The sequence below is a fragment of the Acipenser ruthenus genome, chromosome 4, assembly GCF_902713425.1.
Source record: "Acipenser ruthenus chromosome 4, fAciRut3.2 maternal haplotype, whole genome shotgun sequence".
Taxonomy (NCBI): Eukaryota; Metazoa; Chordata; class Actinopteri; order Acipenseriformes; family Acipenseridae; genus Acipenser; species Acipenser ruthenus.
The window spans coordinates 4,516,886-4,540,781 of NC_081192.1; the positions used below are offsets into that span (position 1 = coordinate 4,516,886).

At 38.3% G+C, this 23,896-nt stretch overlaps 1 protein-coding gene across 2 annotated transcripts in view; it reads right to left on the reverse strand.

Moving 5' to 3' along the window:
* Nucleotides 1–17,533, reverse strand: part of LOC117400505 (alpha-catulin-like) — a 104,013-nt gene extending 86,480 nt beyond the window's left edge. For both annotated transcript variants that reach the window (XM_059021515.1, XM_034920616.2), the window contains exon 1: nucleotides 17,018–17,533. In XM_059021515.1, the coding sequence (XP_058877498.1) occupies nucleotides 17,018–17,113 (96 nt within the window). In that variant the 5' untranslated portion in view covers nucleotides 17,114–17,533. The remainder of the gene's footprint in view (nucleotides 1–17,017) is intronic.
* Nucleotides 17,534–23,896: the final 6,363 nt, after the last annotated feature.

Below are 23,896 nucleotides of genomic sequence, written 5' to 3' on the forward strand. Positions count from 1 at the left end.
TGCCCATAGTCATTTTTTTATTATTTTGTTTAACCTATTTTAAAAGGAAAGCTGTTATCTTAGTCTACTGTGCACTGGCAATGGAAGCTCTAGAGAAGATCCCCATCTTGTTATTTGTTTTGCTCAGCTGCAGCAGGGTTATGTTGTTCTTAAGCCCGGATGCAGGTATTGCAGCAGCACGAACATGCCTTTACATTTTGTTTACATTATTACAAAGTAACTTTGTAAAAACATATTTAGATTTGTGCTTGAGGGTACATGGCATTGTTTTCATCACACAACAGGTGACTTTGCTGTGTGCAGGCAGGCTGTTGATATCAATCTCACCTCTCTTCCAAACATCTGAGCACCGGCTTGTACAGTATGTAACAACAAGCTGAAAAGTCAGAGGTAGTGATGGGATGCAAATTATATATATATATATATATATATATAATTACCCTCAACAGGAAAGAAATCTCTCAGAAGTTAAATAAAACCGATATCCATCAAATGACCTTACAAAGCACAGCATCACATGGCCATGCGGTACAATGTATGTGATTTATAATGCATTGGGATTTCCTTTGCATGCATGTTGTTTTTTTTTAATATTTACAGATTCTGTTACAGGAAGAAATACAAACTGTCATTTTTTTTATTATTATTCTGAAAGAGATTATAGCAATTAGTACTCTTTGCATCTTTTCATCTGCGATGCTTTGAAGTGTTGGCCGGGCTTCCTACCGTATGAACTGATTCCGCCTGCTTGGGATTTATTTATTCCACGTAATCTGTCATCTTTGATGCTGTGCCTGCAGCCTCTCTACTGCAGACGCTGATGACAAAGACTGTCAATTTCCCCTCTAGATCGCTAAGTGGGAGTATTTAGGAGACAGCAGCTTCATCAAGCCTTGTTCACTACTAACTTCTCATGCCCATGTCAACCAAACCTGCTACAAATCAAAGGAAATGAGGTGGCAGGGATCCAGACAGCCAGCCACAGCTCAAGTAAGCATTACCTCCAACCTTGTTCAAATAAAAAAAAAAAATATATATATATATATATATATATATATATATATATATATATATATATATATATACACCGCTCTGGAAAAAATTAAGAGACCACTGCAAAATTATCAGTTTCTCTGGTTTTACTATTTATAGTTATGTGTTTAGGTAAAATGAACATTTTTGTTTTATTCTATAAACTACTGACAACATTTCTCCCAAATTCCAAATAAAAATATTGTCATTTAGAGCATTTATTTGCAGAAAATGACAACTGGTCAAAATAACAAAAAAGATGCAGTGTTGTCAGACCTCGAATAATGCAAAGAAAATAAGTTCATATTCATTTTTAAACAACACAATACTAATGTTTTAACTTAGGAAGAGTTCAGAAATCAATATTTGGTGGAATAACCCTGATTTTCAAGCACAGCTTTCATGCGTCTTAGCATGCTCTCCACCAGTCTTTCACATTGATGTTGGGTGACTTTATGCCACTCCTGGCGCAAAAATTCAAGCAGCTCGGCTTTGTTTGATGGCTTGTGACCATCCATCTTCCTCTTGATCACATTCCAGAGGTTTTCAATGGGGTTCAGGTCTGGAGATTGGGCTGGCCATGACAGGGTCTTGATCTGGTGGTCCTCCATCCACACCTTGATTGACCTGGCTGTGTGGAATGGAGCATTGTCCTGCTGGAAAAACCAATCCTCAGAGTTGGGGAACATTGTCAGAGCAGAAGGAAACAAGTTTTCTTCCAGGACAACCTTGTACTTGGCTTGATTCATGCCAAAGCTGCCCGATTCCAGCCTTGCTGAAGCACCCCCAGATCATCACCGTTCCTCCACCACATTTCACAGTGGCTGCAAGACACTGTGGCTTGTAGGCCTCTCCAGGTCTCCGTCTAACCATTAGACGACCAGGTGTTGGGAAAAGCTGAAAATTGGACTCATCTGGGGGTGCTTCAGCAAGTCTGGAATCGGACAGATTTGTCATTGTGAAGGACGCATGAATCAAGCCAAGTACAAGGTTGTCCTGGAAGAAAACTTGCTTCCTTCTGCTCTGACAATGTTATAGAACACATCAGCTGTGTACCAATGCCATTCCTCAACACCTAATCATAACAGATACATTCTACAGAACTTAAGTCGTGAAGTTTCCTTACACACAAAATACTTGCAAGCGGTCTGCATACTATGGGCTACAATTCATTATTACGATGGCTAACCTAACCCAGCCCCACCCCCTTCCCATTTCATTTCATATGCTATACAACGCCATTGTGAACTGCATCACAGCATAATGTTACTGCAAAAAATCTAAGTTACTGTAACTGGTTGGATAGCTTTGGTTTACAGTATAAATATTAGAGGAATAAAGCTCACATTGTTTGCAATTGTGCATGATTCTCTATCCAGACAAAGCAGTCACTTGAACTGAGAGAGTCTTGCCAGGTGCAGAGTCAGCTGTTGGTGTGCCCTTTTACTTGGGATCAAAATATGAATTATACAATAGCTTTTATTTAGACCAGCATTTTTGTGTATTTCAGGCCGAGTTAAGAACCAAACGTATACACCATTTTCTTTTGTACTGTCGTCAAGTAGATTACTGCTTGACATCATTCAGCTCTAACAGTATTTACTGTATTTTCCATGCCTGCAGTAATTAGGTTTTTCTATCACCATGGAACTGTTAGAACTCTAAGTGTAGCAGTTTTGCCCTTTATGTTTCTGAGCATGTAACCTTCTTTAAATTAAATGCCGTTCATAGATACACCTGTATGTATTGGAATGCCATTTCCCTGGATCCCAAATTAAAATGTAGCACTCATGTTGTTACGCACAGTCCGGTGTAATATCACTGGGGATCATGTCACTTCATCATTCTGAATTGTTTTTACCAGAGCACTGAAACACAAACCAAATGGAAGAATGACATCTGCGGATTTGGAGATAGGAGTTGAGGAGTTTGGAAGACTGGAGTCATACGAATGAGCACAATTACTTTCCTTCGAGCAGAAAAGCCACACAATGCTTATTGTTTAGCAGTGCATGGAACAGATTGAAAACACACTTAAAGTCATACAGGATTTAAAATTAATTCGTGGAAACTGAATTTAAAGCTAGACAATTTGTAAATGATCATCGTATACATTTTTGGACTAAAGTTTTTAAAACTGTTTTGTATGGGGGTGAAGAATATCAATCCACACATATCCAGCCAGCCATGCTTCCTTCAACTCTAGATTACACTCCGCCCAAGGAAGCAGAATGACAAATTCTGATTGAGAGATTTACATGGCTAGCTTCAGAAGAATAGTGAGAACACATGTTTCGGAATCCAGGCTACAGTTTACCATAGTAACAAATATTATTATTATTATTATTATTATTATTTATTTCTTAGCAGACACCCTTATCCAGGGCGACTTACAATCGTAAGCAAAAACATTTCAAGCGTTACAATACAAGTAATACAATAAGAGCAAGAAATACAATAACTTTTGATCAAGTAAAGTACAAGTTTGACAAAGCACAATTCAATAATACAGCAGGTAATAGTGATACTTACATCAGGATATGATTAAATAGTGATAGTTACATCAGGATGTGATTAAATACAAAGTACTACAGGTTAAAAACTTGGCAGATTACAGTATTCTGAAGTACAGGATTAAATGCAGTAAAATAGGGGGCACATAGAAAATAAAAAAATAGGGAGACTAACTTTCACGTTAAGGGTAATAAATAAGCATTCTGTCCGATTTAAAGTACAAAGCTAGTCTCTCTCTGGCAAATTGAGTTTTCTTTAAACATAAGATTGAGAAACAAAACCAAAAAAATGACAGTGTTGTAACAGAGGTGTGCATGTTTAAAAATATTCAGAAAACATAACCGATCTTACTGTTCATGTTATTTTTTTTGGAATCCAAAATGTGGTTGATTTTTTTTAAGAAACTAGATTCCCTGTCAAAATGTTTTTAGCATTTTCTTAATAATCACCTGTTTGCCTGTTACTTTGGACAGACATTTGGACACACTTTTAGTGAGAAACGACCTTAGGATGGGTTTACACTTGGCAATTATTCTTCTAATCTACTTTTGACAATTTTATTGCTTGTGATATTGGTAGCTATTTCATGGCAATTCAACATGGCGCTATCCAAGGTTGCGGCTGCAGTAGCAATTACTGTGTATTGTATTGACGATGATGAGACTGAAAAGAAGAAGAAAAAAAAAAAGAGGACAATGTGGACAAAAGGGTTCTTGTCTGCCAAGCAAAGACGGCAACAAAGAATCTTCCAAAATGTAATGGCTAGCTTGCTTTAGAAGAGCATCATTCTTGCCGTAGATGGCTTCGGTTAGATGTAAAATGTTTTGAGGAGCTGGTTGATTTCACAGCGCCCCGAATACAAAAGCAAGACACACACTTCAGGGAATGTATTTCTCCTTCAGAAAGACTGGCAGTTAGTTTGAGGTTTATAGCAACAGGTAATTAAAGTAATGGACTGGCCATGTTAGTTTTGTTTACCACAAGACCAATTTATACGGGACGCAGTGACTTGATGCAACTTTATTTTGCATTACTCAAAACAAAAAAAAATTACATCTTATATGATTATGGTTTCATATTATTAGTAGCTGTTTAAATATTTTGTTGTCATTTAATAAAACTCCATCACAAATAAACATTTCTATTTCATTTTTGCACATTTACCTGTATATTCATTCATTTCTTTGATTTTGAGTTTTTATTTTACATTTCTTTAGCCTATGCTTGGCACAGCATATGCTCCCACAACTCCTATCTCGTGCCAGATGTTGCGCAGCACTGTACATTAACTGTAGCTTGCATCCGGTGTGAACTGGCCTACATTATACTTTTACAACTCCCTATTAAATCAATACGTACCGAATTGTATTGTAATTTGTTTTCCCCAGTTATCTGTGGATTATAACAAACATACTTAGACAAAATGTTTGTCACAATAACCTCCTTACATAAATACATACTACATAATTGAAGTTATACGGATATTATAATTATAGTTATGATTATGCACGAAAAGTGTTATTCTTGTAGAAGCCCCTTTTTCAGGATGACATTTTGGATTAAATTGTTTCAGCACTCACAGTACTGCTCACCAATGAATAAGTACATAAGCAAGTTAAAAAGGGATGTTTTCTGAGCGTTCGGAGTGCAGAAACATTGTTACCCCATCTTTATCCACCACTAGATTAGAGCAACACAGCTGGGTGTTTTTGTTTCTACAATATATGAAAACATAAAATGAATCCCATGCAAGTGAACTTCCACTTATCCTTGGCCACCAACATCTTTAAATGACGATGAAAATGACGTCACACGTCCACAAATTGCTGGCAATATTGCTCCAGAGTCAGAGCCTCTCTGACTCTCTCAGCAATATTGCAAGCAATCTTGCTAACTATATTACACTTGGCAATTCAGTAGCAATTATTGCCGGCTAGTACCGCTAGCAAAAATTACCAAGTGTAAACTGGCCCTACATGCAAAATAACATAAAAAAAGCTTATCCTGTACACAACACTGCTGTGTACTGTAGTTCGCAAAAGTGTGCCAGCTGTTATCACAAAAAAGTCTAAACTTTCTTGAATTGCTGGCTCCACAGATTAGCGTTGTGTAAGCACCAATATGCTTATAGTATGCAGCCTCCCAATTAAATTTAGGTGTCATTCTTTTAAAGGTTTTCAGTTTTTAGCAAATCTTGGGGTAAGTATTGCCCTGCATCTGTGTAGGTAACACTTATCACTTCTCTCTATGCTATTGTACAGTTAAAATTGCTGGTGTAACACATTACTGACCGTTGCGTAACAGAAGGTACACGTTTTATAGTTATTATATAATGATTTCCCAGAAATAGTGGCCCACAATGCCATTGGGAAATCACTAGGGCAAAGCAAACCTTATGAAAGAGTGACTACTGCTGGCATTAGGAATGGCAGAAGAGAACGGTGCAATTTAAAATCCCTCAATGAGAAAGATGGTAAATAAGAAAGGGTAATTAATCTTGTCTTTTATATACAACGTTACAGTCAAATCAAATGTATTACATGTTGCAGTCTCTATTCAAACAGGCTCTGCTTTCCAGACCACTTAACAAATTGGGATAGAATTCATGGCCAAAGCCAGTCCTTCCACGATGGAACAGTTAGTGAGGCTACAATCTTACTGCTTGACAAGTGTGCAGTGGAACCAAAGCTATAATTTTAAAATCATGGTAATTAGCTTTATGATGGACGCTGATGGGTGTCAAGCACGAAGACAAGGCAGCCTGTGTTTTGCATTTGCCAACATTTTATACAGTGTGTGTGTGTGTGACCAGTGCTTAACTGGCTACTGTACAGTACTGTGCAATTCCTCAGAGCTGAATGCTAGCAAGATCGATGTAACTAATTGCCACAATACCACTTAAATTAAACCAGTTGAATTGCTGAGTGAATGAAAAATCAGATAAGAACACACATTACTTACACAGTATGAAAGTTCAGCAAACTAGCATTATACGTACTGCCCAGTATTCAGAGAACCCTCCTAAATCTGACATTGCTGAATTACTGTTTATTTAATTTAAATGACAAGCCAGTACCAGAATACATATTAGAAATATACAGTACTGTGAAATGCCTGTAGTAGTGTCTTATTTCTGCCTATTATTATTTCACATTTTGAGCCCCATAGTTGCAGAAAATTGAAGCTGGGTTCAAATGAATTAATGAGCCATTGTGATGGATATCATTCTACTGCCCTCCTTTATGAGCATCCTGCAGTTTCTTTCAGAATTTTGTACAGGAGTATATTTTGAATAGTTTCGCTCATATGCTTCTACGCTTAAATGCACTGGAAAGCCATATACATCCCAGAATACTGCATAACAGCACATTGAAAGGAGGTTCTGCTACAGTGTTAAAGCCTTGGAGGTGCTTTTTGCTGTAATTAATGTTCAAGAACTTCCTTTACCTGATCCTCAAGTGAGGGATTTTCAGACTATGGCAAGAATACAACCTCAAAGGCAGGCTCCTTTCAAAGCTCCAGAACCAAACTAAATTGCATTGTCAAAAGCCACTTTATACCAAGGTAGTGGAGATTATCCCACAATTCCTTTTCCTTTCTGTCTTGCTGTCTTTGAACAGCAGTGGTATGTAAGACTAACCCATAGCATGCTGTTATGTTTTTATCCTACCTTTAATGCAGTTGCTTTCAATCAGCTAAAACATATACTATATGATATGCTGCACCACAATAATGGAAAACAACTTGTAAAGGCCACTAGGGTATTGACAATGAACATAAGAAAGTTTACAAACAAGAGGAGGCCATTCAGCCCATCTTGCTCGTTTGGTTGTTAGTAGCTTACTGATCCCAGAATCTCATCAAGCAGCTTCTTGAAGGACCCCAGGGTGTCAGCTTCAACAACATTACTTGGGAGTTGGTTCCAGACCCTCACAATTCTCTGTGTAAAAAAGTGCCTCCTATTTTCTGTTCTAAATGAACCTTTATCTAATCTCCATTTTTGTGACCCCTGGTCCTTGTTTCTTTTTTCGGTCGAAAAAGTCCCCTGGGTCAACATTGTCAATACCTTTTAGAATTTTGAATGCTTGAATCAGATCACTGTGTAGTCTTCTTTGTTCAATGCAAAGGTCTCAGACCGGAGGTGTGTAAATAAACTGCTCAGACCATAATAAAAATAGTCCGGTTTGTTGCAACCCTCCCTTGTCATTTTATTTCCCAATCTGCCCAAATATCTTTTATGCACCTTCCTGTCCGGAAAGAAAGCAGATTTAAAAACAAGTACAACACACACACTCCAAGAACAATAATGTAAATAAATAAATAACTATACTGTTAGCTACAAAACTGTAACTTCTGCAATCTGAGATGAGGTTAAAAGCTCTACAACCACGAATGCAGACCAGCCCGGCTCTTCTGCATTGTGGTGAAGACGCCTGCTTATAAAAACCTGATTCAATTTGATAAACGTTATTACAGTAACAATTTGAACTGATTTCAAATATATGATCAACTGGGAATTGATAATACATAGGGCTTGTTTGCTGTTTTATCTGGCCTATTATATATTAAACTAACAATTAACAGAAAAATAAATAATGTACAGTATATTCCCATGTTTATTAGCTGGTTGTAGGGCTGGGACGATGTGTTGTTTTTTTTTTTTGTTTTTTTTTATACTATCGATCGTTTTTCATAACCCAAAAGAAATGTGTAAATAACTACATATATTTTAATCAAATCTAATCACGAAAAGTAAACGTTTCTCCAGCTGAACTTAAAACTACACATTTATAATTATTGATGTTTAGTCACACTGTCGGCGAGGTTCCCCACAAAAAGTTAATAAAACATTAAAAATATTGCTGTTTTACCTTAAGGTGACAGCAACCGGATTAGAGGAAAAAAAAACTCCAACGGGGAACACAAGAATAACAATTTACAAGTCCAGCGTATCAAAGTCTGTGCTCTCTCCAGAGCTTATTTTCTGTTTTTATTCAGAAATATTACGGTTTCAAAGAACAGTTTGTGCACAATCATCCCTGCTTTGCTGAACACACGCTCGCTCGGGACCGATATTGCAGGGATATTTAACATGCTCTTTGCCAAGGCTGCTAGGTTGGGAAAGCGTCTCTGGTTATTTTCCCACCAAATCAGAGTATCTTCGCTGATGTTTAATGGAGTTTCAGAAGCATAAATCGCCATCTCTTGTTGGATTAAGGTTTCCTTGGAAGTAGTGTGTGTTTGTGGCCGTCCACGAAGTAACAATTCCATTGCTTGTTCGGTCTTTGTTTTCTTTTTAACAGGTAAGACCTCTGACCTGCACTCACTTGTACAGGCACAATTTCAATCATTTTCGAAGGTTGTCTTCCACCAGCCTCACTAGTCTGGAAGACTGCTTCAGACACGCAGGCTTTGGATTATTTTTATTGTTTTATCCCTAATTTAGTAATGTCCAATTATTTTCAGGCTCAGCCCACCGCTACCACCCCTGCGCCGACTCGGGAGCGGCGAAGACGAGGACACGCTGTCCTCCAAAGCGTGTGCCATCAGCCGACCTCTTTTTTACACACTGCAGACTCAACATGCAGCCACCCAGAGCTACAGCGTCAGAGGACAACGCAGCCCTGGGCAGCTCACAGGCAAACCCGCAGGTGCCTGGTCAGACTACAGGGGTCGCTGGTGCGCGGTAAGCCGAGGACACACTGGCCGACCTAGCCCTCCCTCCCCCTGGGCGTTGCTCGGCCAATTGAGTGCCGCCCCCTGGGAGCTCCCGTTCTCGGTCGGCAAAGGAATAGCCTGAACTCGAACTCGCGACGTCCAGACTAAAGTGCACATCCTGCACTCTCCATCTCACTCTTTTTAAAATGTCCAACCAGTCTCCTTGCTGCTGCCATGAAGGCAAGGACTTGTCATACATCCTCCAGGCTTTTCTGAATGCAGAGATTTATATTGTGCCCTGCACAGCTCACACTTGCCACGCTACCAGAAAGCAAAGATATTGCTTAGCACACGTTGGCCGCGTTGTCATGAACATAAGCTATTACTTTTGTAGCCACTTCAAACTCTGTATATATCTGATTGATCGCTTCTGCTAAATTCACAGCTGTGTGTCTCTCGTGTAACGTTCTGGTTGAAGGCGGACAGTCAAAATGTTGAGTGTTTTAAACAAGTGAAAAACAAAAGGAGGAAATGCCACCAATTTACTGAAACATCTTTCAAATCGCCCCACCCCGATCTCTTTGCCGAAGTTTACTTTTACTGTGGTTTATTCCGTTTTTTTTAGTTTAGTGAATCTTGGTGCATATTACTTATAAAAACGTCACAACAAAGATAACACATAAAACAGGAATGCCCTAGAAGCTGATCAAAACAGAGTTCATTGATGCTTGTTTATTTCATCATTACAGTGCATTTGCTAGACGCTGCAAAAATACAATTTGCCGACATGTGTTATTAAAACTGTACATGTCAAAAATGTAAGCGATGTTTTTATTTTCTTTGGATTGTGTGTTAATCTGTATTTTATGTGCGTGTAATGTGATAGCTGTAAAAATCCTGTGTTTTGAATTGCATGCATGAGCATGGAAAGACCAGGGTGAATACAGACTTCATTGCCAGCACGTTTCCAATGTAATGCTTGAGCAAGATTTTTAACAACCAAACGAGCATGACGGGCCGAATGGCCTCCGCTCGCTAGCAAAATGTCTTTTGTTCTTATTTAAGGTGCACTGGGGCGTTGTTTTGACGGAGACATTTGGCTCTAATACGCTTAAACAGAATTCTGTTCTAATACCACGTAAGAGGAAGGCATCTACATTAGTGGCCTGTTTGTTTTACAAATGTAGCATTAATATATACTTTTCACTATTGAATTTTGTATGTTAGCAGCGTTTTTAGCAAAGCAGTTCTTTGCCAGAAATACACAGTTTTTTATCCACTGAACTAATTGTATTAAATTATTTGTAAGTGGCAACTCAAACTATCTAACACCATAAAAACGTAAAATGAACGCATTTTGTTTAAAATGAAGGAATATAGCATTTGTGTGTATTCCCTAATGTAACACATTACTGTGTTTATTTTAAAAAGAAAATGTTTTACAGTGTACATGAATCAATCAGGCTAACCTAGTTTAGCATTATACTCTGTGTTTACTTGTTTTACTTTCTAAAAAATTTGACCAGTATAGATACATGGAGGTGTTATGTATGTGGCCTTTTAAGAACATATATGTTACAAACAAGAGGAGGTCCATTTGGCCCATCTTGCCCATTTGGTTGTTTATTGATTCAAGCAAGAACCTCATCCAGCCATTTCTTTAAGTAACCGTGTAAATCAGCTTCCACAAGTGTTTCATTTTTTCACATTTTTTAGCACTTCTAAGATACCCCTGTATGTAAAACATCTGGCCTAGTTATAAAAAGTCTGCTTCAAGAAAAGTATTTGTGTTATTTTGTTACATAAAAGAACTAAGAGATTCCTTGTAATTGGAATACTTGAAGCTGGCCGAAACGCCAGAGTTCTCTTTTTATATGTAAGAAATAAAGAAAATGGTGTCTTTAACAGTGTTGTGCTTTCTAACCACTTTTAATTTCATAGTCAGTGGCAATGACCTTTAAATACACTGGAACTTGTTTTCAGCAGAATTGTGTTTTTTGTATGCCCCAGGTTAAAACTGCTGCAATTACAGAGTTATGATAGATCAAAGAGCCCCCCTGCAACTTCTTAATTCCCATAAATTAGAACAGTTTGGTGCCTGCCTTTCCCACCAATAAAGGAAACTGTATTAATTGGCTACAGCTCTACTTTACGAGTTAAATGAAACAAAGGAATCTGGGAAAAAAATAACGTCACCCTGAGGGGACTGGAAGCAATCTTGCCGCGTGTTGAGACGTTAAAGTCTGGTTTTGAGGCCATCTCAACTTACAACATCTTATCAGAAGAGCTGCTGCTTGTCAACGTATTAGTTTCTGAACTACATAATTCATTTTTTTACTACCTTTTTGCATGCAATCATGTACCCTACAGGTGAGATTACATACTACTTTATGAACAAATTTGTTGCAAGTTACAAATATACTGGGGCACTTTACAGGAAGTTACCCCACTTTAGAAAGCTTATCTACTGTACCGTCCTGCGTTAGCCTGGCACATGCTTGACACAACAGACAAGCTGTCATACAAGGCAAGTGGAGCACATCCTCTCGCAAGCAGTCAATAGGACACTAAGAAACATAAAACCCAAAGTTTTTGTCTATCCTCCTCAGGTTGTGCCTGTCCTTTCATATAATCTGGTTCTTGTTCTACACCTTGAACAGCCTTGTATGAAACTAGGAGATTGTTACCTAGGGACATATATGATCTAGTTATATGAACAGTCTAATCGTTTTAAAATTCTCTGTGTATACATCCACACTAAGGGCCTCATTTACAAAATGTAGCTGTAACATGCACAGCCAGTAAATGTAGCTGTAACGTGCACAGCCAGTAAATGTAGCTGTAACGTGCACAGCCAGTAAATGTAGCTGTAACGTGCACAGCCAGTAAATGTAGCTGTAACACGCATAGCCAGTAAATGTAGCTGTAACGTGCACAGCCAGTAAATGTAGCTGTAACACGCACAGCCAGTAAATGAAGCTGTAACACGCACAGCCAGTAAATGAAGCTGTAACACGCACAGCCAGTCCAAGTGAGGAGTTTGTTTTAAATTATAATACCTTGTTTGGTCCAGTGTTTTATTTAACCACTTTATTATTTGTACCAATGTAATGAACTATAAAATAAAATCTAAGAAATGATAACATTCAACCACGTTTATTCACGCTTGTTATCGGTTATTTCGAGGTAATTTTCAGTGCTCTATATGAAAACTGTAATGCAAGTAATGCCTCCATGATGCCAGATAGATTTCAGCCCAGAAAAATAGGTTTAAATAGTGTGTGGTTAAAGCCAGTTTTCCAAACAAATTATCACTAATTCAGATGCACACTGCGATTATCGCCCTTAGACTAAATATGATGTGAATAAAGATCATATCATTACTCAGAGTGCCTCATTTAAATACGTTCTCATGCATTACCATACAAATCACATTCAGATTACCATAGTGTGGCACAATAAAATCAGTGTCTGCCATAATTAATAAAATTACAATAGTAAATACGGAAATAATGAACGTGCTGCACTCTAATTGCAATTATGGTGCACCATGATGTTTAGTGCCCTTTCGTAAATGAGGCCCTAAAAGACTATTACATTGTAATCATGTGATCCTTCCTTTGGAAGACTTAATTTGAAAAAACAGGTAAATACACATATCCCTTCCATTCTGCCCCACCCTGATGATTTTGAAAGCTATCAGCAGCTTACAGATGTCTTGCACTCAATTTTCTTTTTTTAAAGCAGGCCCACCAAAAGCCATGTATTCAGGTTTATTTATTTTATTTAAAGATAAAAACATCCTAACCAAACAAGAGAAACAGACTACAATCTTGGGCCTGAAAAAAACAATACAAGATTCTCAGATTCACAGAACCTACACACCTGGCTCTTTAGATTCATGGGGATAAAAGTAATGATAAAAAATATATATTATAAATTCAAAAGGTAAGATGCAGGGCATGCAAAAGAAATAAAAAAGCACAACATTAAATAAAATTGTGCAACATTGTCAGAGCACAGCCTGGCACTCGTACTGTAAGATAACAATGTAAGTAATTATAATTCCCTAACTATATAGAATGTTTTTATTTTAAGTACAGTATTTATAATAGTCCATGTATAAAGAGCCATCAATGCTGTGCTGCTTTGTTTAATCGATAGTACTGAACTCTGCTACTGAAAAGCACTCCTTTTTGTACCACAGTTAAGCAGGTCACTTGGGAACAACAATGTAACAGGTTCATACTCAGCCTCTGCCTACTGCACGACTGTTCAGTCTCACAGGCTGTCTGCAAGTGCTGTCTTGTGTGTGCTGCAATATAATGCAAATTCCAAACAAGATTTTGCTCCAGATTCAAGCAACAAAAAAAAGGGAGGTAGGTATGAGGACTAAAGTTGAAATCTGGCTTCCTTAAAATCCTGTTGAGTCCACTAAAATACAGCAACACACGCATTTACAAAGGCGTGTGTCTTCTGAATGCTTTATTTTTTTTTCTTTTTTCTAAAAATGTAGTCTTCACCAATGTGTTTTTTTACCCCAGTTTTCTCCCCAATTTGGAATGCCCAATTGTTATTTGTATCCCGGCTCAACGCTGCAACCCCCTGGCGACTCAGGAAATGGAGGCTGGAACACGCGTCTTCCGAATGCCAACCCGTCATTTTTCGCACTGCGGATCCACCATGAGGCCACCAGACCTATAGTGCCGGAGGACAACACAGATCTGATGGCTCCACTGCAGAACCGCAGGCGCCTTATCGGCCACAGGGGTCGCTGGTGCGCAGTGAACCGTGGATTCCCCTCACTATCTGGGCGGCGCTCGGCCAATTGTGCGCCGCCCCCTAGGAACAGCCAGTCACGATCGGCAGTTACATAGCCTGGATTCGAACCTGCGAACTCCAGGCCACAAGGCGCATCCTGCACTCCACGCAAAGCACCTTTACTGGATGTGCCACTCGGGAGCCCCTGAATTCTTAACTCTTAAACAGGTATTTTAACCTACTATTATGCAGGAGTAATTGATCACAATAGACGGTCTTCTGGTGATATGCAATTTAAATGCACGCTAAACCTTTTAACCTTTGAACTTGGACTGAAGATTTCAAATAAGAAACAGTACTATAGCGCCCATGAAGAAAGCCCAACCAACAGCTTAACCCACATCAGATGTGGGTGTGCAGGATAGAAGCAGCAGTGCTGCCAGTGCTTTTCTGTGTAATGAAACCAATTGAGGGTAACTGGTTGAAAGGGCAATAATGTATTTTATTTTCTTTACACATAATGCAATTTCTATTATTTTACAAGTGTTGGAAATAGTTTGCACGGCTGTATGCAAGTGATATCAGTCTTATAGGAAACAATAATACTGATAACTGTAAACAAATGCACCCACTGACAAACTGATAAGCCCCATGTCCCATTCATCTAAAGGATTATTTCTCACCTTGCACACTTAAGTGCTTTGGTAAGACTGGCTGCCAATAGCAAAAAGTGCATGCTGCAGAAGTCAGTTTCATCCCTACAGTATCTTATTATTATTATTATTATTATTATTATTATTATTATTATTATTCTGCACACGCTTAGCATACTGATTATAATTCCCACTGGGATTTAGAATGGTAAAGTAAATGATTTTCCATTCAGAGGGTGAAAGCTTCTCACATGGTCTCACTAAACTCAAAAGCATATAAATGCATATTTATTTTATAACAATAGCTGTTTCCCTATTAAACAGCACTTGTGTAACTGGGGTCAACAGTGTGGGAGTTTTCTCTAAGCTGACCTTGGTAATGTACTGTATTGTAGTATTGTACAAAAAATTATAAATGAAACACTGCCTGCAGGCATTCCGATGAATAAATGTCACCCAGCTGCTTTTTTGTTACCACACCACATCAGAGTGTAAAGGCTGCGGTCCTATTCAAAAGTCAGGCTTACTGGGCAGTTATATATGGAGAGAACAGTATGTAACAGTGCAGTACTAAAAATGATCTTTAGTAATATTTAGACAATTCTTAAATCAGGGTCTTTTCTTCTGTTTAGTGTATCCCTATTCTTGCAGTGGTTAAGAGGAAGTGAGCAAGAATGTGTTGCTTTCTACCTACTCCATAATCCACTTGAACTACAGAATTATAGCAGCCCATTTTATTAAAATAATAATGCACCCCAAATCATCCCCATTTCTATTGCTCTCCCAGTAAACAATGATGCACCCCAAATCATCCCCATTTCTACTGCTCTCCCAATAAATGCACACCCTTCAGTGCAGTACAGAAACCACACATCACACTTAATAACGGTAATCCCAGCGGGCAAACTCATTGCTAAAGATCAGCCAGAAAAATATGGCTCATATTTTATATATTGAAAATGACTTCTACTGGAAACGTCTGTCATTTAACTGTAGTTTCTTCTAGTATTTCCAAAGACAACCTACACGTACTGTAAACCTTCTGCACCAAGTCATACCGCGTTTAACTTCCAAAGCTCATTGGAAAGCCTCCTTACCTTAGTGCCATCATCACATATGCTGGGCTAACGTAGCTGTACTGCATCGCTAAACAGTATTGATTGAATTAACCAACCATGGAATAAAAATAAATAAATAAATAAATAAATAAATAAATAAATAAATACACATGACTAATGGTCACACGTTTATAAGCTCTAACTAAAGAAAGGACACATTCACAATGGAAAAAGTCGACACGATCAAGGCAGTTCAAAAGGGTTTCTGCACCTTTACACGGTTTTTAATTTTTTTTTCCTTAACTATTTGTAAAAAAAAACAGCAAACAAATACACTAAACATAATTAACTTAAGCACACTTTTAAGATAACGCCCCCTCATACTGTTGCAGGCTATACTTCAGCTCTTGAACATACTTGTCGAATAAATGACTAAATGTTTATTTTCCAAAATAGACTTTTTTAACATTCATTAGAAGCGTGGTAACTGCCGAGAGAAGCAACCACCCCACTTCTCACTAGTTTAGTTTGTGGCGAGAGAGATTTTAAAATAACGCGTTTTATTTCTTCATAAACTAGTTAGTTAGAGACCACTTACTTATCTGAAATCGTGAATTTGAACATTTGTAACGACAGATTTCCAATGTGTTATTTTGGGGAATAAAACTGCTACTTCTGTACAAAAGCTCCTCAGTAAGTGTTCGCTTTCTTAACCCGCTGATGTCAGCCCAGATCCTTTTTTTTTTTTTTTGCCGTTGTTGCAGATAGAGATATCACTTGCCTTATTAGTGGCGGCTGTCTGGGGTTTAACGACATTTCCAAAACAAGGGGGGAAAAAAAAGTTTTTCCTCCCCGAGTTTCTGCGGATCCGGGTCCCTTGGAACAGACACCGAAAGGTACAGTTTGAAAACAATTTCGAAAGTTTCAGTCCGATACAATCCGAAGTCTATCGGTGCAATACAAAGTGTATTACAAGTTGTCGTCACTGCATTTGCTTGCCCTTTCCATGTGAAACATGACTTGTTTTAAATTCCAGCCACTCGGATTGTACTACTAGTGTAATTATGCGGCCTCCCCTCCTCCATCACAACACAGACTAGTAGTAAAAACATGCTGATACAATGTAGCCTGGTCTCTGTGAACACAACAGGCTACAGTTTTATGCACTATACTACCACTTTGCCTTCTAGACTTCACATGAAATAAAATACAAGTTTTGTTAGACCAACTCCAGCGAATAAACAAGTCGCAGAAACTGCTATATTCCTGAAAGTGACACGACTCTGCTTAGTATAATGCCAATACAAACCAAACCGTACATTCGTTAACATCTGTCCTTACCTGGGAAACCAGCGGGATCAGGGTCTGTTCCACCGAGCGAGTTTTGATCTCTAGCCCGGAATCAAAGCTATTGCTGCTGCACGGAGATGAAGCCATTCCCGCCGATGTTTTTATTATTAATATTATTATTATTATTATTATTATTATTTTATTCTGTGGTTTGTTTGTATTTCTGCTGCAGCACAGAGTTCTGAATTTCAGTTTACTCCAGTCCAGTCCGGTTAAAAAGAGGGGACGGTAGATTTTACTGACCGTAGCAGTTTAGGCTGGTCTTGTTCTTGGCGACTACTATTTTAGAGTCCTTTTTTGCGAAAACTTCGAATTTGCACGCATTCAGCGAATATTCTTTACGTGCGTTTAGTGTGCGGTTTACTCAACTGCAGAGCGTGTGAGTGCAGCAGCAAGAAAATCGCAAGACTGCACAGCACAGAACCTGCCGAGTGGTGGGTGAGTGACTGACTAGCTCTGCTCCCTCACTCCCCCCCGGTGACGACACGCAGCCGTCACGACAACACTCCTCTGTACCATTTAACACTGCCATTCAACCACGCTCATGACACATACCATTTAACACTGGCACTCAGTAACATTTAAGTGGCATACAACTTAACATTCCCATTATGCCTAACTGCAGTTATTAATCAAACTCAGAACGATAATAACTTTTCTTTTCTTTTCTTTTCTTTATTATTGTTTTTGGACTTTTAACAATTTGTTAGGTTTTGATGCACTTCTGCTTTGATCTTCAGAAGCATTCAATCAAGTTGCTTTTCTGTATTACAGAATGCATGTCGTGATACCACTTGCAAAACAAATGACTGGATCCTATGAGGGACTACCCATTAGCAGAAAAGTGTTTGCTACATATTGCTGGTATTTCTAATGTTTTTGTCCCACAGTGTGTTTTTGTCCCTGACTGGGAAGAAATCGTAAAACACAGGAAATAAATCATAGGCCAAGTAAAATAAAGCCAAGCGTTTAAAAAACAATAATGTTTGCATGTGGGGCCTCTCTGTAATTGAAGCAAAACTGTAACCTGAATTATTAATGCACTCTATTCCCACACCAGTCACCACTCAACTAAACAGGCTGGGGGTTGAACAAACAGCTATAATGAGAGTAATGTAGCACCCAGGGGCCTCAATTATAAATATTGTTACAGCTGCACTGCTATTTGGAAAAATTGACTTGTACAGCAATGTTGGTATGAAAATCAAACATCTAGCATTCCTGTTAGTCTAGTTTATTTCTGCCCTTACAAATACAAATATAATATTTTAATTGTTTAAATGATGATTAATACTCAGATGAAATGGTGATTTGCACATATGCTTTGTTATTCGTAGTATTAAGGTAAAGACTACAGGATAGATCATTGAGGAATGCAATAGGAATCACAGTAGTTTCCTTGAGGCCTGAAGGCACAAGTTGAATCGACATTTCAGTAAGTCAGTCCTGAAAGCATTTCCAATGACTCAAACATCTTGATTTATTTATATCACACAAACACATGATTCTGTGGTATAGGTCAGTTCCAGTGAACATTATATACAACGTTGATACTATCACCCTAAATACTGCATTTTTACAAATTAGTTTGAAAGAAATCCAAGGATTCAGCATCCCTGATATGATCTAGCAAATAGTTGCTACATTCCAAAGTATTGTCTGGCTTGCAGCTCTTGTAAGACTAGGTGCTGCTAAGTTTAAAGTATGCAGTGCTCGTAATGAGTACTGTAGCTGCTCTCCTTTTCTCTCAAGTAACACTTTATGTATGCAGGAGTTCTCTACCCAGTCTTTGCTCAAATATTGAACTGATACCCCTAAAGATGCCTTTATCTTTGATATGCAATTCTCATTTAAAGCTCTTTCAGCATTATGCTGGATACTAAGAAGGCATCATTGACAATGTCATTTATAAAGCAGTGTATTATTCACATTAATTATATACAAACCAATGGAATACCGTGTGTCTATGTATGTATGTATGTATGTGTGTGTTATTCTAGACTGCTCAGGATCTTTCAGCCAATCAGAACGCTTGTTTAACCGTCTGTATTCCATGACACATCACAGAGAAACCCTATTCATGACATCAACCCTGCTGCTTTCAGTTTTTACTGTGCTGCATTCTCCATGTGTACACGGTTGATGTCACCAGCTTTAAAAAAAATCATACCCCAGGCACCGCTTGGAATTGCTTTCAAATGGGTGACATCACAGTTGGCTGCATACCTCACCTCAGCCACTTAATAATAATAGTATTCTCTTCATCATCCTTTTCCCTCTTTTCAGTTAAATTGACAATGTACTTGTAATGAATCTCCTCCTAGTAGCTGATGAGTTCATAAAACTGACATCAGCATAAGACATGCACTTATCACTCTACTATAAAGCTTGCTCTTTAGTTCAATGGTAAGTTGTTCGTCTTTGAACTGCATGATTTGCAGTTTGCGTCCAGCCTTTGCCTTTCCATTCTATTTAATGGGCTGAGAATGAGATGACAATTAATTATAGAGTACATAATGGTTGATAATGATTGGAAAACAAATATAGCTGGATATTTAACTTGTGTATCAATAATAAGGCAGTATATATAATAGATTTAATGGATAGCAAGCACCTGTGTATGAGCTAGGGTTAGCAGTGTACACTTTGTGAGAAAACAATGAGAACATTTTTATATAGCTTGAAGTATTCCCATGCCTTCCTGCAAAAGTACTATAGCCACCAGAGATGTCATTTTTGTCACAGTTCAAGATATTTTACTTTTTGTTGAGGATCTTCTAATGTGTGTTTCCTTTCCAGCGCACAAGTGTGTAGAAGGCAATGGAGCGTCAGCAAACTCCGTTTTTTTTTCTCAGAGTGTGTGTATATTAAAAACATTTCTTGGGCCTATATCAAATTCCTTTCTGATGCAGTACACCCTATTATACAAAAAAAAAAACATTTTAACAAAAAAAAAAGAAATTCCTGCATGTCACACAAAACTACTCAGTTTAATTGCAAAATCAACTTAGAAAACATGATTTATTACTTGCAATTTATAGTTGCTTACATATAACCTCTTGAACTAACTAGGCCTACAAGAATAAAGATCACGCTGTGTACGCTTCTTGCAATTATCCGCAGCCCGCAAAGTGATGCTTTCATTTTTCACACCCCATAACTCACAAATTAAGTATGTTTTGGAGGTAATTGTCACACAGGTAGATTAAGGCATATACAAGGATTGTGGGACCTTTGGCTTTTGATCTCCAGGTCAAGGTCATAGAATACCAAGCTGATTTATTTTTTAAAACTTTTTGACTACAGCAGTAGAACCGAAGATCGGATTTGGATACATTTTTTTTTAGACTTAAACAGCTAGTTACGAACTTGGTTGCTATTATGTTTGACGTAAATCCGTTATTTGCAAATAGGTCAAAATAGCCTCTGTTTTTGACCTTTCTCAAAGTACCATTGACCAAGAACCAAAACCACTGATCCAACAATGACCTGCTAAGGATTCACATATATTGGACAGGAGTTCATTGTGCAAACACATGGTATTCTTATTGGTAGATGTGGGGGTTTATATGCCACATTTATCAAAATATAATCACGTCTTGAATGTGGCCAATTACTGTAGATTTGTGCGTCAACTTTACAAAAATGAAACTAAGACTGAAAAATGCAAGTAAAAGCAATGGCCACCTTGAAGAGCTTTTGTGGCAATTCCCAACTTTGCCATACCACATTTTCAATATTTGTTTTGCAGGTTTATATACAAAAGCCATTTCAATATTTGTTTTTCATCAATTGCTTACATATGTTTATATAATATGCCCAATAATTATAGAATAAGGTGACATATTTTGTTAACCAAATCCGGGGACACACATAAGAAATTGTCCTCTCCACAGTATTCCTGATGCTGACAGCACTAGAGAAGCTTGCTGGATTAGCTCTGGCAGCTGCAATAGTGCTGTACTATCTAGATCAGGGGTCTCCAACCCTGGTCCTGGAGAGCTACAGGGTCTTCTGGTTTTCGTTTCAACCAAGCGCTCATTTACTTAATTGCACCAATTATTGACTAATTAGTCGAGATTAACAGGTGTTCCAGATCTTTAGCCATTGATGATGTAAAGACACCTAGAAAACCTGCAGGATAGGGGCTCTCCAGTGTTTTAGCTAATAATAATAACAACAATAGAAACACTGTCTAACTCATTTATTTCTCTCTGATGCCTTTATGCATCCGACATATTAACCAACACGAGAAATTAAAATTAAGGGTATCAGGGACGAGTTCTGTGGACCAGGGACTCTTTCGGGGACATTGTTTGAAGAGTTGTAACATTTTGAGACCTGTAGTCTTAATTATTATTATTATTATTATTATTATTATTATTATTATTATTAGTAGTAGTAGTAGTAGTAGTAGTAGTAGCAGTAGTATTATACAGTTTTTTATGGTACATTTCCTCAGTCTTGGTGTAATAATGATATACAACACAGTTAATTGTACAGTAAAATACATTTCAATATTCAGAAATGAGAAACACGTATCACAACACCGATTTACCACCCTGCCGGAAGTTGGCAACTGTTTTCTAAAGTCAGGACTATGACTGGGCCACTCAAGAACATTAATTCTCTTCTTGTTCAACCACTCCAGTGTGGCTTTGGCTTTGTGCTTCGGGTCATTGTCCTGCTGAAATGTGAATTTCCTCCCCAGTTTCAGAGTCTTGACTGACTCAAACAGGTTTTCCTCAAGGATTCGCCTGTACTTTGCACCATCCATTCTCCCCTCTACCCTGACAAGCTTCCCAGTCCCTGCTGAAGAGAAGCATCCCCATAACATGATGCTGCCACCACCATGCTTGACAGTTGGGATAGTGTTGACTGGGTGATGTGCAGTGTTGGTCTTGCGCCAGACGTAACACTTGGAATTTAGACCGAAAAGTTCAATTTTTGTCTTGTCTGACCACAAAACAGTTTTCCACATGTCTGCAGCATCATCTACATGCTTTTTCACAAACTCCATACATGCTTTAAGATGAGACTTTTTGAGTAATTGCTTCTTTCTTGCCACCCGCCCATACAGGCCAGCTTTGTGTAGGAACCGGCTTATAGTTGATGTGTGAACACTGACTCCCATCTCAGACACATAACTTTGCAGATCTCTCAAGGTCATTGTTGGCTTCAGAGTGACATCCCCAACGAGTTTCCTGCTTGCACGGCTGCTCAGTTTGGGAGGGCGACCTGATCTGGATAGTGTCTGGGTGGTATGATGCATCTTCCACTTCTTAATGATGGACTTCACTTTGCTGAGAGGGATCACTGATGTACCCTTCTCCTGCTCTGTGCCTCTCTACCACTTTATCCCTGACTTGTTTCAAAAGCTCCTTGGTCTTCATTGTTGCTTTGTTGGATCACTATGTGAGTTGCAGCTTGAAAGTCTTTATATACCTGAGGGAAATTATCTACAAGTTAAACCACTTTGAGTACACACAGGCTGAAACCATTTCACTAATTTTGTGACCTTTCAAACAAATCATTTGCACCTGTGCTGATTTAGGGCTGCAGTAGCAAAGGGGTTGAATACTTATGCAACTGAGATTAATCTGTTTTTCTTTGTGAATCTTACTTATTTATATTCTATATGCATTTTTTAACTTTATCAATGTGGAGTAGTTTGTGTAGATTCTACATGTAAAGTCTAATTTGAAAGTGTCGTGGAGTATGCTCAGGTGCCAACTTTGAAAACTTTGCAGGGGGGTGAATACTTCTGCAAACCACTGTTATGATGGTAAAGTAAGGCTTTTCTTACTTCTGGGATATTTTTCAACTTTAATAGTGTTGTTAATAATGACTGATTACATTTTGCAAATTAACAAATAAATGTCTGAATCGTGAACAAATATGTGAACATGAAAATGCAATGTTCATTCCAGCAGTATAATGAAATGTTACATGGATAGAATCAGTGTTCTATAAAGTACAGTATCTAGTATATGTTACGTATTACTATAATATACATTGGGGCCTATACATTTCATTCAGAAGTCTGTCTGGCCCACACTACATTGTGAACATGATAACTGCCTTGAACAGTCTTCAAGCTTGTATTTTATTATTCAATCCTGGCCTCCCATGTATGTTTCGGATTGCATTTGACTGTAATCTTTCACGCCCTGTCCTCTTACTACACAGTTATGAGGACCCTCTCTATATGCCTGCACTGGGTTTCATTAAAGGTAATGGCTGCAGATACCAGAATACATGATTCTAGTTGAAAATGTTGGACAACCCCTCATATCAACAGAACTATCACATCGATTAAAGTACTTCTGAATTTGCATTTAGATATTGTATTGTATTTATTTATTTTGTTCATTTAAATGTTTGAACTGAATAAACTCAAGAAGAATTTTTTAAAATGTGGAATGCAGCTAATACTGGAGCTGTTCCGGAACCTTAGCTCCGGCTTCATGCCACAGAGCTGCCTCCAGGGCTCCGGAGCCAGAGCATGGACAACCCTAATATAAGCTAATCAGCACTCACAGCTCGCATAAAGACCTCATCTTCCATCCTGGGTCAGTTCACTTCTACTCCTGCCGATTATTACACATTACACATAGACATTCGCCATCCTAGAACCCTATCCTAAATATGAGGAGGCCCTAAATAAATACACATGGCAAGTGGATAAGGCAGCCATCCTACTTCAAAAATAGCCCAGAGACCTTTAATTTAGCAGTTCTTATTCTTGGTATATTCCAGCTGTGTAATTTATAGTTGCAGCCCATGAAGCTGTAATGATCATTCTTGAACCATTATCTCATTCCCTTCCCATCCCTCTGCAGGTCTCCAGTTCTATCAGCATTCAGACTT